General features: G+C 37.7%; 2 protein-coding genes across 4 annotated transcripts in view; both read right to left on the bottom strand.

Moving 5' to 3' along the window:
- Window positions 1–3,272, bottom strand: part of bcar1 (BCAR1 scaffold protein, Cas family member) — an 88,543-nt gene extending 85,271 nt beyond the window's left edge. Inside the window, exon 1 of one of the 3 annotated variants that reach the window (XM_079620378.1) lies at window positions 2,813–3,272. In XM_079620378.1, coding sequence (XP_079476504.1) covers window positions 2,813–2,824 — 12 coding nt within the window. In that variant the 5' untranslated portion in view covers window positions 2,825–3,272. The remainder of the gene's footprint in view (window positions 1–2,812) is intronic. The other 2 variants (XM_079620375.1, XM_079620376.1) reach the window with 2 other exon arrangements.
- Window positions 3,273–8,821: 5,549 nt separating this feature from the next.
- cfdp1 (craniofacial development protein 1) overlaps window positions 8,822–14,914 on the bottom strand; it is a 31,302-nt gene continuing 25,209 nt past the window's right edge. The window contains exon 7 of the mRNA XM_079621334.1: window positions 8,822–9,899. Within this exon, the coding sequence (XP_079477460.1) occupies window positions 9,809–9,899 (91 nt within the window). The 3' untranslated portion in view covers window positions 8,822–9,808. The remainder of the gene's footprint in view (window positions 9,900–14,914) is intronic.

The following is a 14,914-nucleotide window of genomic DNA, read 5'->3' as shown; positions in this document are numbered from 1 at the left end:
AAAGCCGAGGCAAATGACGTTAACAGCCAAACATTAATACCCATCAATATGTATGAAGCTGAGCATGTGTAGAACTCGAACTTATGCATTTATGTATTAAAGGATGTATGTATGCATCTATACACGCTTGCAGAATTCATATGCATGGAGATGTGTCTCTGGACACATGTTGGGAAAGGGTCAGTGGCACAGTGTCTTCACAATTTTAAATAAAAAATTATTTTCGGTAACTGAAATAAAATATGGTAACACTTTATTTTAAGGTAACGTAGTTACAAGTTACATGTACTATAGTAATAACAAGGTAATTGTGCATTTACAAGTAACTAACCCTAAACCAAACCCTAACCTTAACTCTATTGTAAGTGCATGTAGTTAATTAATATTGATCAGTACTTATTTGAGTACAATGTAACCACGTCGCCTTAAAATGGTGAAAAGATGAAAAACTTAAACTTGAAAAATGAACTTGGCAGTTGCCAAGACTGAAATTAACTGAAATAAATAATTTAAGGTGAAGTAATAAGGTTACTAAAACACAAAAAATAAAGCTATAGTATATAAAAATGAAAAAAGCACATAAAAACTGAAAATATAAAAATAAAAGCAAATTCAAAATATCAATGAAACTATAATAGTAATAATAATACTAATTCATAATAATTGTTTCAACTTATTAGGCTTTCTGAATGATAGATAAGACAGTAATAATAGGGCTGGGTATAAATATTAAGTCGTGCTTTACCCGTGTTTGCTGTCTGAAATAAAACGTTTGTGTACTACTGCAAAATAATGACAAGCAAACAAAAATGTTTTTCTATTAAAATGTTGAGCAATAATTTATAATTTTATATTAATTTTGCATAATTTTACAATAACAGTTTTACTCAAGAAATGCAATTTAAGGTTTACTCAACTATACACAGATCAGGATTTTGGTGTTGGATATGTTAAATATATAGAAAATTAACTGCATAGTTTGAGCACATATCAATATTTTCATAATATACCAAGTTAGAAGGTTCTCGTTACTTTCATTTGTTAAAAAAGGGCCATTATTAACTGGAATATGCCCAAATAAATCAGGATAGAATGTTTCCATTTCAGGTTTCCATCTCACTGATGAAATAGGCTGCAAAGACTACATTAATGTGCTTTAAGCCATTACACTCGTTTGTTTTTCACTTCTCTGTGACATCTGTTGGTCTCAGGTAAACGCAATCACACCGGTTGCGTGGAAAACGAGCCACAAGACTAGCAAAGCATACTCTCGTCTTTGTGGTAGAACAGCTGCTGTGATCAAGCTCCATCACCCCGGGGCAAAAACAGCAATCTGGCTTCTGTTTGCTGAAAATGGCATGGGACATCAGTACTCATGCGATGCTGAATCTGAACAAACACAATTCTTTCTAACTGCCACTGAGCTTTGTCATAAAGAGTTAAACTGAGCAAGAGACTTCATCACTCGGATGCAAAGACCAGAAGTGATTTTATTATTTATTCATAACATCATCAAGATGCCAGTTCTCCTAAAAACAGCAGTGGGGAAATATAGGTAAGCTGCCAAGACATGCAAATTAACCTCATTCCTCCCACAGGGATCGGCAATGATGTTTTGCAGGGCTGCGCATCCTCCACAGCTCTTTATTAGTAATCCACTGACTTCTTCCACTTAACTTCAGCCGTGAGGGCAAACATTAAATCTTGTAGCATAATGTCGAAATGAGATGCCAAAAGCGGCAGGGAGACGGAACAAAGTCCTCACAGGTTGAGACTCGATGGAAGAAACAGGTCCACACGGTGCAAAAACAGATCTTGCCTCAGGGTCAACCATGTTTAATTGTGAATATGCACAATATTATTAATATTTATTGATCAATTCTTGCACCACAGGTTAACACAGTGCATACTTCACAAATAAATCTCAACTGTGACAGGAACAGTCAATATGGAAAAGTCAAATCCATTTCTATAGGTGTTTTGAAAAAGGGCTGCAATGTTTTAAGAGATAATTACTTTCAAGGTGCATTTTGCTCCAGGGGGCCATTTTAGACTATCATAGAAAACATGGTCAAATCTTTGAAAATTTCAAAATTGGGGGGAATTAAAGCTGCAACAAGTTGAAAGGCCAGAGGAAGAAGGTGGTTTCAAAACTGGTTATTTACATAGGCCTACAAGTAACGTTAGCCTAACTCATGAAGAGGTGGACCACTTTTTCAAGTTATTGGTTATTTAAAAAATGAAAGTAAAAAAAAAGGGGGGGGGTTGCTTTTTGTTTGTTTGTTTGTTTAGGTATTCTTGACAATATCATAAATCCTTGTTCAAATACCCAAAACCGACAGCGTTTTTATTTATTTGTATTACCTGAATAGAAACGTGAAGTATGTAGCCTACAGTATGGAAACCTGTCACGGGGAAATTCTGCATCATATTTGTGCGCTTATTTTTTGCACAGGACTCCGAGGTTGTGGGTCAAATATATAGACCGCATTTTTGGGCATCATCGGAACGCTCCTACGACGCATAAAATGCTTTTAGGCAGACAACTCACTCAGGTTTTGACACACAGCTCGTGTACTGTCTTGAGTGAACTACAAAAAAATCAGTTCCACTGCCGTCCTGAACAGCTGCTTTGTAGCAAATCGCCACATTGTGCATCGCCACATCAATATACTGTACCAAGAGCAGGCTGCCTGTTCTTTCAGACCAACATCTGTGCGTCCAATATAATACATTTAAGTTGTAATCAAGCAGTTCAGTAACTTTTACACATAGCGGTTAATCAGATTAAAGGTTATATTGAAGAACTTACCGGTACAGACATCTTGAGCTCCTTCTTTCAGTCCACTACGAGCTTGATGCTGATTTTAACGGATCAGTTTCTTCCCCTCTAACGGATTTTCAGCAGAAAACATCAATTTGTGTTGTTAGGATTCTCTCGGAGTCCTTCTATTCCATGTTGTCTGTGGTAAGGGTGCAGTCCGAGTCTCGATGGGGTGAGAAGTTTATTGTGAATGTTTTAGATGTGTCTCCGCTCCACCTCACACGAGCAGCGCTGCGCAGTTCACCCTCCTCTCCAGAGATTTGCTGCTGGGCTAGATAATAAAATGTTTTTTAAAAATAAAACGCTTCCCTTCTTCACTCGTTTTTCCCCCGTACAGTAAGGATTGACTCGCCTTTGGTTTGTCTGTATTGCGGTAGTGTACACTGACACTTCATAGCACAGCTCGCGCTCTCCCTCGCTCTCTCCCTATGATGGAATCATCAAGTTCTGTTTAAAGGTACAGTGTCCAGTTACCTCGCTGTGGATAAACACATATTATGCGCTGTGAACAGTATAGCGTGTATTTACATTCGATGTATTTATGCCCGTTTCGTGGTATCGACCTGTTTAATTATAAACTGATATGATATACAATATTTCCCTGGTCTCACTGGAAAAACTACTTTTGTGCCTTACAAATAATACTAGTGCTGAATCGTGCATATACGATTGAATACTTGCGAGTATACATTAAATGTAAATATTTAATCAAATTAGCTTCCACTCCCTCTTGCAGTACATCTCTTCTCTTCTGATGACGTGTTTACTGGCCCGAGGGCTACAATGTCCATCGATTCAAAACGATTCAAAATAAAGTCCCGCCCTACATTTTTTCTTGCTTGAGAAGCCGTTTCACTCAGATATACATCACAATATTATTGCAACTTGCATTTCATGCTGACTTTATTTAGGCTATTAATGCCTATTTAGGCTATTAATGCCCAAAGTAGGCCTATCTCATGTGAGTCACAAGTTGTGCCTTCCATGTCATCAGAAAAGAAAAGAGATGTGGGAATGTATTTAGATTATGAGGGCATATGAATTTAAAAAATAATAATGAGCACAGAAAAATAATTTATTTAAAAAATGCAATATGCCACAGAAAAATAATAATTGTTCATTTCGATTTTCAGGTAACTTTAATTCGCTGTGTGTACATGGAAGGCTGTACTACCATACCTTGTCGCGGCTCATACCAGATTTCGGCAATTCTAGATAAATGAAAAAAGATTGTGATGACACTGGTGAAATTCACTTTTGACAATGAATAGCCTACTTTGTCACTTAAATCACATAGAACATCCCCTTTATTGTTGAACAAAAGTGTGGTAACTATCCTCGGAAAATGTCTCAAATGTTCTGAAAGCCCTATTCACACCGTCAGCGACAAATTCATCCTGAAGCATTTGCTGAACATATGCTTCCGAAAAACTACCAGAAATCTGCAGAAATGAGAATGACTGCAGACAACAAAAATATAAAGTGAAAATATATCTTCAGTAGGCCTATAAAAGTAGCAATTACCCATTAACATGATGAAACCACTTGCAAACATTCTAGCATTTGACTTTACAAGAAACACTATTAATAATGCAGATTGGCCAAAAGATGCTGATATCAACAAAATGTCTGGCCTTTCAAATTAGCTGATGCTGGATGATGTTCTAGGGGTGCGGTTACTAAGATTAAGTACGTCTTCAAAAAAGTTTCAGATTAACCACCAAAAAGCTTCTCATCTACAATGAAATTCCCTTTAAGGAAAAAAACAGTGTTATTTAGCAGACAGCAGATAGAAGTATGTGTTGTGGAGGACAATTAGTTTATAAGCAGTATCATTCCCAATGCTCTCACTGACAGCTTTTAATTATACAGGGCAGCTGCGTGAGGGAAGTCAAAGGTCCTCTTCTTATCTTCAAATGTCTGTTAAATTGGTGTCATGACACTCCCTCCCTTCATCTGCCAACATTAGCCAATGTTGAGAGGGATAAAATACAGGAAAGGAGACCTTCAGAAGGAAATCTTTTTGGTGAGCTGCCAAACCAGTCCAAGGCTGAATTTGCTGCAAAGACAGAGAAAAAAAAATCTCTCTCATGGTCTGCAATTGGATATTAGCCATGAGCAGGTCCATACAGAGTCTGCAATGGCAGAACTTGCAGATTTGGAACGCCCCTTCATTCATCTACTTATACATCCACCACTCTCTGCTCATTTATTCAATATTTTGTGTAATTTGATAATGTGGTAGTCTCTTTTTAACACATTTGACCCATATTTAAATCCGTTCTGCAAGGTTCAACATTTTGCCGCCAAATTAGTGCCAAAAAAAATCCAATCTTTGGAATTTAGCCATTATTGACGAATTGAAGAGAAAAAAAGTACAAGAATGTTTAAAGGACATCAAGTGCTTTCGCAAATGTGCCATAAAAAATAGCAGCGCATCGTACTGACCTTACAATCAAGTTCAGCAAACAATGCACTGGAACTGTGAGGAGGAACGCATTTTACCGTAGCTTACACAAAGGGAGTAAATACCCAGCAGTGTTTTAAAGCGCCTCTTAACTCTGGTGACCTAGAGGTAAGAGGCATTTGGAACATTTTAGCCAGCTGTTATTTTAGGTTCTCATCACAGTGATTGTTTATAATTGTCCTCTCAACAGCGCTGTCTATTTTTAAGGTTTCTGCCCCTGTTTGAAGTCATGCTCTTGGTGACAGACAGATACACATGCCTGGAGGTAAAGTTTGTGCTATATATACGCTACAGGAATTCCGAGTGGACACCTAAGGCCCTGTAGCTCCATAAAGGTCTTTTTATATAGAACACTGCTAAGGGTCTATACACCTCTTTAAAGGCATTGGATCTGTGGGTTCATTTTGATTGGATCCATTTTGGCCTGCTTGCCTGACTCATATATGCAGTGCATTCTATCTAAATAATGCTAATATATCAGAATTTTTTAGTGAAGGTAGATAAGATGAAAGAGAGGTGAAATGCAAGTACTGAAACACAGAAAAGGAAAGAAGTCTTGTGAAGTGAAATTCAAAGTTGATGATAATGGCGGAGACAATTGCGAAAGGAAAATCAGACTTGTGTCATCAAAATGTCTAAGTGTAATGCAAGATGAAAGCATTGGGAATATGGTAAAAGTGAAAGAAAGAAGGGGATGAAGGCATTATTTAGGAGCTAACAGCAGTGTTCAGACCCAAGAGAGAGAGTAAAATCAGGAAATCAGGAGAGGACAGGTGCATTTGAATAAAGATGAGGACGACAGGCTCCTCTCCACTCCTGAATACCATACACTTACCATTGACTTTGAGTGGAAGGGGGAGGACATGAATAAAAATGAGCGTGGTTACCTCTCTAAACTCCCACTATGCCTAGAGTGTGTTTATTCACATGGAAAGAGTGATTTGACTTGCGTGCATGTTTAAAGGATTAGCTCATCCGAAAATGAAAATTCAGTCATCATACTCGCCCTCAGGCTGGTCTAATCCAGGGGCTTTCAAGCTTCAAAAAGGACACAAAAGCATCATAAAAATATGAAATGTAGTTTTATACATCTCGTATGCTTACATTATAAGTCCTCTGAAGACTACAATGGCATTGTGTGAGGTGAAATGTATGCCATTATTCATTGATAACGTTCCCCGGTAAGCTGTAAATAGGTCGGTGACTTGAACTTGGAATGGAATGAGAATCTGTCCAATTTGTAAACAAATCTTTCAGGTTTTGTGAACTGGATTCATTGAAAAGATCTGACTCAAACAATGATTTGTTCATGAATCATTGCTTTTCTCATGGAGCGAACATCAGTTTCATTAAAAAAATGTAAATTGATGTTGCTTTCATGTCATGTTAAAGCAGGGTTCCTCAAATGCAGAGTTTAGCTCCAATCCTGATCAAAAACACCCGAGCAAGTCAATCAAGGTCTTCAGGATCACTAGAAAAATCACAGGAAGGCGAGTTTGATCAGGGTTTGAGAAACTCTCTAGGAACGGATTTAAGGAACCCGTGTTAGAGCCTTTGCAGCCCCTGTCCTCGTTCAGACTGACGGCAGAAGCTCCGGACTCCATAGACGCTTTCATTGGCCGATGACCACTTGCCGTGGAACACAACAAACTCTGATTGGTTGCTTTTTACGCTATGTTTAGGGGCAGGAAAATTGTAACGTCCATGTCTCTACAATAAAAGACGGATGTGTAAAACTCTTGGACACATTTTAAAGAGTCTATGCTGCGGACTTTACATACTTCACACACTTTTGGAAATCCAGCGTTTAGTTGATCCTGATAAGCGCTCATTGTCACAGTTGTAAACGCAACAGCTTGCTTCTTCCATAAGGGGGTTTGGCATCACGGCATCTTTGTTTCCATGCGACCCATTAAAGGGTTAGTTCACCCAAAAATGAAAATTCTGTCAGTAATTACTCACCCTCTTGTTGTTCCAACCCTATAAGACTTTCGTTCATCTTCGGAACACAAATTAAGATATTTTTTATTAAATTTGAGAGCTTTCTCACTCCTCCATAGGCTTCTATTGTAATTGAAACTTGCCGGCCCAGAAAGTTAGTAAAGACAATGTTTAAAATTGTCCAAGTGACTACAGTGGCTCAACCATAAGTTTATCAAGCGACGAGAATACTTTGTGCGCAATATTTTTTTTTAATTACCGACTTTATCAACTATTAATTTTCTTCTGTGTGGGCCTCTGACGTGGGTTCACGTAATGTAAAAAGTGCAGCGCTTCTGGGTTGTACGTCAGAACGTAGGCTCACTATACTGTCGTTATTTTTGTGCACAAAAAGTATTCTAGTCGCTTGATAAACTTATGGTTGAGCCACTGTACTCTGCAGAGTACATGCGCATTGTGATCTGATTGTTTCTGTATGCACATGAAGCTACACTTATTCATTTCTGTCTAGAATGAACCAGGTTATTGGTGTGAAACACAAAGGCCACAGTGCCAGCTTGGAGAACATTGATTAAGTGAGGGAATTATGGCAGTATCATTGAAATTCCCACCTGCAGAGTCTGATGTCTGCACAGGACAACATCAGAGCACAGCACAGCGACTCATCTCCATTTGGGAAATAAGCAATGCAGCAGAGAGGCAGGGGAATGCTGTGGGGGTCAGCCATTATAGAAACCTGGATAGATGTGTGGAACATACTTAACATCCTTCTAAATGGTTGTCGAGCAGCAGGAAATGGCAGTAAACAAACTTTGTGCCCACACAGGCCTACGCACAAGGAGAGGGAAGATTGAATTATGTAAACAAGACCATTATCTTCAAGTGAAAGGATGAAGTGCCGCCCATCCTATCAAAAGACCCAACATGGTATTTAAGGGGGATTAAGAATTTACATAAAAAACAAACAGTACAGCAAATTAGTCTGAAACATACATAACATACTTACAAAGCAATAATAATCTAATCTATTCATCAATAATCATCTAATCTATTCATCAATAATCACTCTAATCATCTAACATAATTAGAGGGACACTACAAATATTCCTTTCAACTTACACTGTTCAAATGTATGGGTCTGTAACTTTTTTTTTTGTTAAATCTCTTATGCTCACCAAGGTTTATTTGATCAAATACAAAACAGTAAATTGTGAAATATTTTTAAAATTTAAAATAACTGTTTTCGATTTTAATATAGTTTAAAATGTTATTTATTTCTGTGATGGCAAAGCTGATTTTTTTCAGCAGTCATTACTCGTAGTCATCATTACGATTTATTTAAATTTTTTATTATTGGTGCTCAAGAAACATTTCTTATTATCAATGTTGAAAACAGTTGTGCTGCTTAATATTTTTGTGGAACAAAAAATATTTTTCTTAGGATATTTCAGGATACTGTTCAAAAGGACAATATTTATTTGAAACGGATCTTTTGTCTAATAAAATCTTTTGTAACTTTACAAATGTCTTTAATATCTCTCTTGTTCAACTTAACACATCTTTGCTGAATAAAAGTATTTTTTTTTTTTAAGTTAAAAGTTGTTTTTATGGCAAACCAGTATTAAAACATTAATTGAGAGTTTTATTTTTTTGCATATTATTATAGTTTTGAAAAGGGAAGGATTCATGATCGACTCACTAGTGATTCAGAGATTCGTGACTTAAACCCTGCTGATTCCTTTCCTATATAGTTTTAGTTTTTTTAAAGCAGTCCAGACAGTGGTGGAGATGGAGCGTAGTGCATCAAGGGGGGCAAAGAAAAGGAAAACCAACCCTTAGGGAGGAGGTGGAGCCATTAATTATTAAGTCAGAGTAATTAACAGCAAGACATGGTTCATTTAAAAAGAAAGTGTCCAAACCAACTGACATGATTTATTTCTGTCAAACAGTGAAACACGATTAAAATGACGGCAGGGTAATTACCACACAAGCACTCTCAGCAAAATAAATTCTCAAGACAGTAGTAAGTATACATGGGAAAAAAAAACAAAGACAACTGCGCCCTTCCATTTAACCATCAAATAAAAGAACAAGGTTCCTGAATGCTTGTGCGTAGCATATTACGAAAAGCCTCACCGTCAGAACAAAGATATGAATTATGCTAAATAATTCAGTTTAAGCTGAAAACCCTTATCTGAGGATCTTGATGAGGTTTGCTTCCCCATTAACGTCACTCTCACTGAATGGTTAGGTGTGTCTGACGTACTTCAGCGGATTGTAAAATGGGGTTTCTGAGGAAAAGTCCTTGAGAAGACAAACATCTTGAGCAGTTTCTCTATCATGTTGAAGACGACATGCAATATCGGACAAAGGAATTGTAGAGGAAAAAGATGGTGTGGGTGCGGTCTATGAGCGAACATTTGATTGTGAAGGCAGGCCAGTTTTTGGAGGGCTGTTACAGGCCAGAGATCTGAAAAATGTTTACTCCTAAATGACAATAAAAACCGAGTGTATGCGAATGTGAATATGGGACAGTCTGTGTTGTGATCAGTGAATGTGTCTGCTCTCTCCTCTTGTCACCGTTTCATGTTGTTCAGTCGCACGCTCTTCTCCAGCTCAAACTGCCGCAGGTCCACTCTCTCTAGGAAGTTCTTTCGCTCCACGTACCTACAGACACATGCAGCAGAGAGAAGAGAAGGTGAGGACGCGGAGATAATGGTGAAGGGAATAAAGCACATGCAAACTTGCACTTGGCAAGAATGACAATGACACAAACACTGGGTCTTGCTGTTTCTTGTGTCTGTGTGAGTTCAATGACTGCATATGCTGAATATCATCTTTCCCATTGTGTCTTGGAACGAAGAAGCACAACAACAGTGAGTGGGGACAGTGGGGTGTTGGTAAATGTCAGCTATTAAGGCACTCAGGTGGTACAGTGATTTCACACACATATTTTTTTTTCGGCATGCTCGCTCCACAATGCCACTTCCTGTCACAAGTGGTCCGCAACTGTGTGGTTCTCCCTATTTTGGATGTCTTCCTTATCTGACATACCCAGTTCAGGTTTAGAAACATTTACTCAACCCTGGTGTTGTTCCATACCTAGTATGACTTCAGCTTTTCTGCAGAACACAAAAGAAGATAATTTGAAGAACGTTTCTGTTTTTGTTCATATACAATAAAACTCAATGGGGTCCAATTTCATTGTATAGATTTTAAAAAGCAACAACACTGAGATGTTTTTTTTTTTTAAATATCTTATTTTGTGTTCCACAGAAGAAAGCAAGCCATTCAGGCAATGCCATATAAAGGCAAGTTCAAAACAATCAAAGGCCAAAATATGTCTTAGACAGCAAAATAGTGGCTTTAGTGAACCTGTATCCATTAGATGTCGGAGGTTTTGTGCATGTCTCCTTGTTTATTGTCATTACGAGACTCACCGATACTCAATGTGCGAGCAGGTACTGAGAACAAAGAAAATAAACCAGCCATTTCAGGCTGACATCATTTGGTTTCGTGGTTTTCCTCGTAATAGTCTGGGTTCAGGATCAGGTTGGCTGATGATCAGCAGAGAAGGGCATCTCCTACACACAGCTTTATGTGAGGTCTAAATGAATTGTTCCGGAGAGCAGTGTGCACACACTAGGAAAACCCTTGGAGCAGCCATGTGGTGCTTCAGAGCAGAGACTGAACATTTTATTAGATATCATATCACGCCCCTACCAATGATGAAAAGAAGACAGAGAGCAAAAACTGATTGCCTGTGTCTTGTTTGAAGTCCTAATGGGATCTCTGTGAAGGATCTCTGTGAAACACACAAACACCCACATACTCAAAACACAATCTGGTTTAAGGCTATAAGGTGTGTGTTTTTTTCCAAGTAGGCATAAAATAAAATTTCATCTATTTCTAAATGCTATTGATCTTATTGAGAACAATTCATCCATGCATACGTTTTATTTATTTATAATAATCATTTAAAAAATTGCCCTCGTAATCTTTAATCAAAATATCATAACCAGACTTTCCAGTGAAATGACAGACTTCTCTCTGGAGTTTTTCAATAATTTAGAAATGAATTAGAACCCTTCCCCTGCAAGCTCATGTTCATATGCCTCAATTTTCTTAATGCAACGGCCACATCTCAAAATCCAATCAAACGATGAACTGTCCCTGTCCTACATTTTTACTTTTTTGATATTCTGCTGCTCATATTGTACATCACAATATGGAAGAAAAGACACGTTGCTGACTTTAATTTTGGTTTTGTTTTGTTTTGGAGGGTTCTGCCACTGTGGTACTTGATGAACATAATCTTCATGATCAGTTTTGTGCCATCAAAAGTCATAAATTAGTTTAAAAAAAAAAAGTCCTTGTCTCACTCGGATTCTTCAAAGCCAGTCTTTTTGAAAATAATTGCATTATGCAATTACTGTACATTGAGGCAGGTTTAAAAAAAATAATAATGTGCATCATAATTAATGTCCTGTCCGCTTTTATTTCCTAAAATTGGGGTTTATCACCAGATCTGCAGAGCACTAGGTGCTACACACAGCCAGGAAAAGCACAGAATTTTCCACATTTCACTCTTATAGCTTGTTCTTCTGGTGTTTAGTAATAATAATATGTATCATACTATGTTTATGGACAGAATAGCCATCTCTGAATGGGTAAATTTGTCTTTTTCCACTGAGGAAAACGTTTTAAAATTCTAAAATAGTATGTTTCAATGGTACACTGAATATTTTATAATTATGTTTTTTATAATTAAGAAACAGTTTATTTTTCATGGTTTGACCCATTTAAGAGCTACGTTAGTTTAAGAGTAACCTAATAAAAATTACGTAAACATCAACATTTTTGAAGAGCACAATCTGTCACATGGCTGCTCCGTTTCCGCTAAAAAATCCCAGCAGAGGGTCACTCTCCCCAGTGTCTCAATCCCAGAGTGCTCTGGAAGCTCTGATGCCCAACCAACCGTTTGCCTCCAGAGACTCGAGACCCTGGGTTTGCCAACTGTATGAGCTCTGACAGATCTGGGTGCATTAGTTGTCCTACATTTTGTGAGAGAGAAAAGAGAGAGAGAGATCTGCGACACTGAAAACCGTCTCACAGCCCTTGCAGTCCTCTGGGCATATAGTTTGGCCTAGCGGCCTGCACACTATGCTCTTTTCCAGTCTGTGCGTCCTCCACACCCTTCAGCGGCCCTCCTCCTAAACCACATCCCTCTCAGAGAAACAGAAATATGGAAACAGTGGCAGACCATAATTTCTTCTGCTTTATTTTTAAACCCCCAGGCCAGGTTTTTAATTTAGTAACTGTTCCACTCCCTACAACTGTCTGATGGAGAACTAACACAGTTCTTTTCATCTTTATATCGGAGAACAGGAGCATCAGGCTATTTAAAGAAAGCCAGAACATCAGTGCTGTCTGAGCAGTGGGATTTAAAGGAGTAGTTTAAATGACAAAATTTTCATTTTCAGGTAATCACTTGTTTAAACCCAAATTCTATGTTTTGGTGCCTCCAATGAAAGTCAATGGGGTCCAAAACACTGATCCAATTCACTTTCATTGCATGGACCAAAAAAATTAACATTTTTCAAAATATATTGTGTGTTCCATAGAAAAAAATTGAAAAAGTAGTACAGGCTTGAGATAACATGAAAACAAGTAAATAATTTTTTTGTTTTTGAGGTGAAATATCCCTTTATCGCTAGTAAAGCAGAACGGCCATTGGATGCCTAAATGACATCACTATATTATCGTCATCCCCTCAGGACAAGATGCAATGACTTTCCTCCCTTGTTTTTACACCAAACGCATCTGGGAGTATTATCCCACAGGAATGTAGGATGGGTAACTTAGGTGACAGGGTTAGTATAGAGGGGTATTCACAACTCTGAGGAAAGCAAGACAACAACAAATGTGATGCACTACTGAGATAATCTACAGCCACAGCTGTGGCATGAAACCCAAAAGAGGCCTTGCAATTACTCACCTCCAGAAACAAACGCATTCATGAAAAGCTCTGATTCCGCCAAAAGATTTCACTTCCTTCTAAAACTCACTATGAATGAAATCTTATGACCGTGGAGCAGAGAAACAAACTGTGTGTGTGTAGATCTCAATTATGGTCTTGTTTAATTTTTGAAGTCTTCTGTGGTCTAAAAACTGATCTCTAGATTACTGGTACTACAGTCGGTCCTGACAGGGTAAGTATACTTAATCTATGAACTTTATTTTCAATCCCTTAAACATAATAATTTGTATCATAATGTTGTAATTTGCCAGAAAAGACTGTGTATTTAGGCTTGTGGTAGTAACCCTGGGGACGAGCAAAAATTAGCTTGCTATGTAAAGAAACTAAGTACCGGTGCCTACTCTCCATTACAGCTGGCGTAAACTTTTTCATGGCTGACTTTTAGGTATTAATTATATATTTGAGATGATCGCAGTGTGTTGAGAGGATCGATGAAGGGGTATGTCTCATGGATCAGATATCAAACTGAAACCCTCTCTCAGAAATCCCATACTTAACATTAGGGAAGGGAGGGTGAGAACTGCATTTATAAAATTAATTTCCTCTTGCATCTTTACTATGATGGAATGAAAAATGGAGGAAAAACATGTTCATGTGTTCAGAATTGTGGTTCTTGTCAGTTTTCTGCATATGTGCTTGCGTAGGAGAGATGTGGGCGAGAATGTGACCTCGCAGTGCAAGTGTCTGCCTGCACACTTCTGATTGGTCGATCAGGAATCCGCCAAAACTCTACAAAGATACAATTGAGTTCAAAAGAGTCCACTTGTGACAAAGCATCTAATTAGAATTTTCATATTTAAATTGGATTTTCCCCTTACAAATGATTTTTTTTTTTTTCTGAACAGGAATTTGATTTAAGTGTCTAATTTGAAAAGTTAACAGGAATTTCAAAAATTTTCTAATATGTAGGTTTAATGACAGAAGCACTTGAGCTGCGTGAACAGTTTGTGTCGAACCTGATGATCATGTTCTTCAGCATGATCTGAGAATTATCCCATCTTGAGCTTCAATGGAAGAACATCTGACAAAGTCACATTATCGATGTCACAAATGTACTTATCTGATTAGTGAAATAGTGCAGAATCATAAATATCTATTATACATTTTATTGTGTTTGCATTTTTACTGGTTTTAACCCCCACTTAGCTACACCCTTCTTCAACTCCAGCTTAAACGGGAACTATGATTAAACTGCTCAAATAAAAGCAAGAAGTCAATATTACAAAATGGTATTTGCTTCCTGTAAACACTAGTTTAAACGTTTTGACCCTGGTTTGTATAAGCCTTTTTGGTCCAGCTTTGCAGCATCAGCTTTTGAGTAAAGCTGAAATCCTACTCCTCACCTCCTTCTCCTCAAGATAGCCATCACAGGCAAGATAAGCAGGCTTAAATGAAGTGCTATTGGCTTAGCTCCCACTCCATTCATTCTGCTGATGTACTGAATACCGTTCCTAGACCAGTCAGCAGGGCAGTGTTAATCTCAAAATTACAGACAAACACACATTTATTCTTTGCTTTCGTCAACAATATCGAAGATGAGAAAGAAAACGTGACAATAGTTTTGAAGAAGAAAAATGTAGAAAGAATATGATTGTTTCAAATAACCCAATCATAGTCAATAATGTCTAGGTAATGTTGAACT

This window comes from Phoxinus phoxinus (assembly GCF_949152265.1).
Source record: "Phoxinus phoxinus genome assembly, chromosome: 8".
Lineage (NCBI taxonomy): Eukaryota > Metazoa > Chordata > Actinopteri > Cypriniformes > Leuciscidae > Phoxinus > Phoxinus phoxinus.
This window is presented reverse-complemented; position numbering and strand designations above follow the sequence as displayed.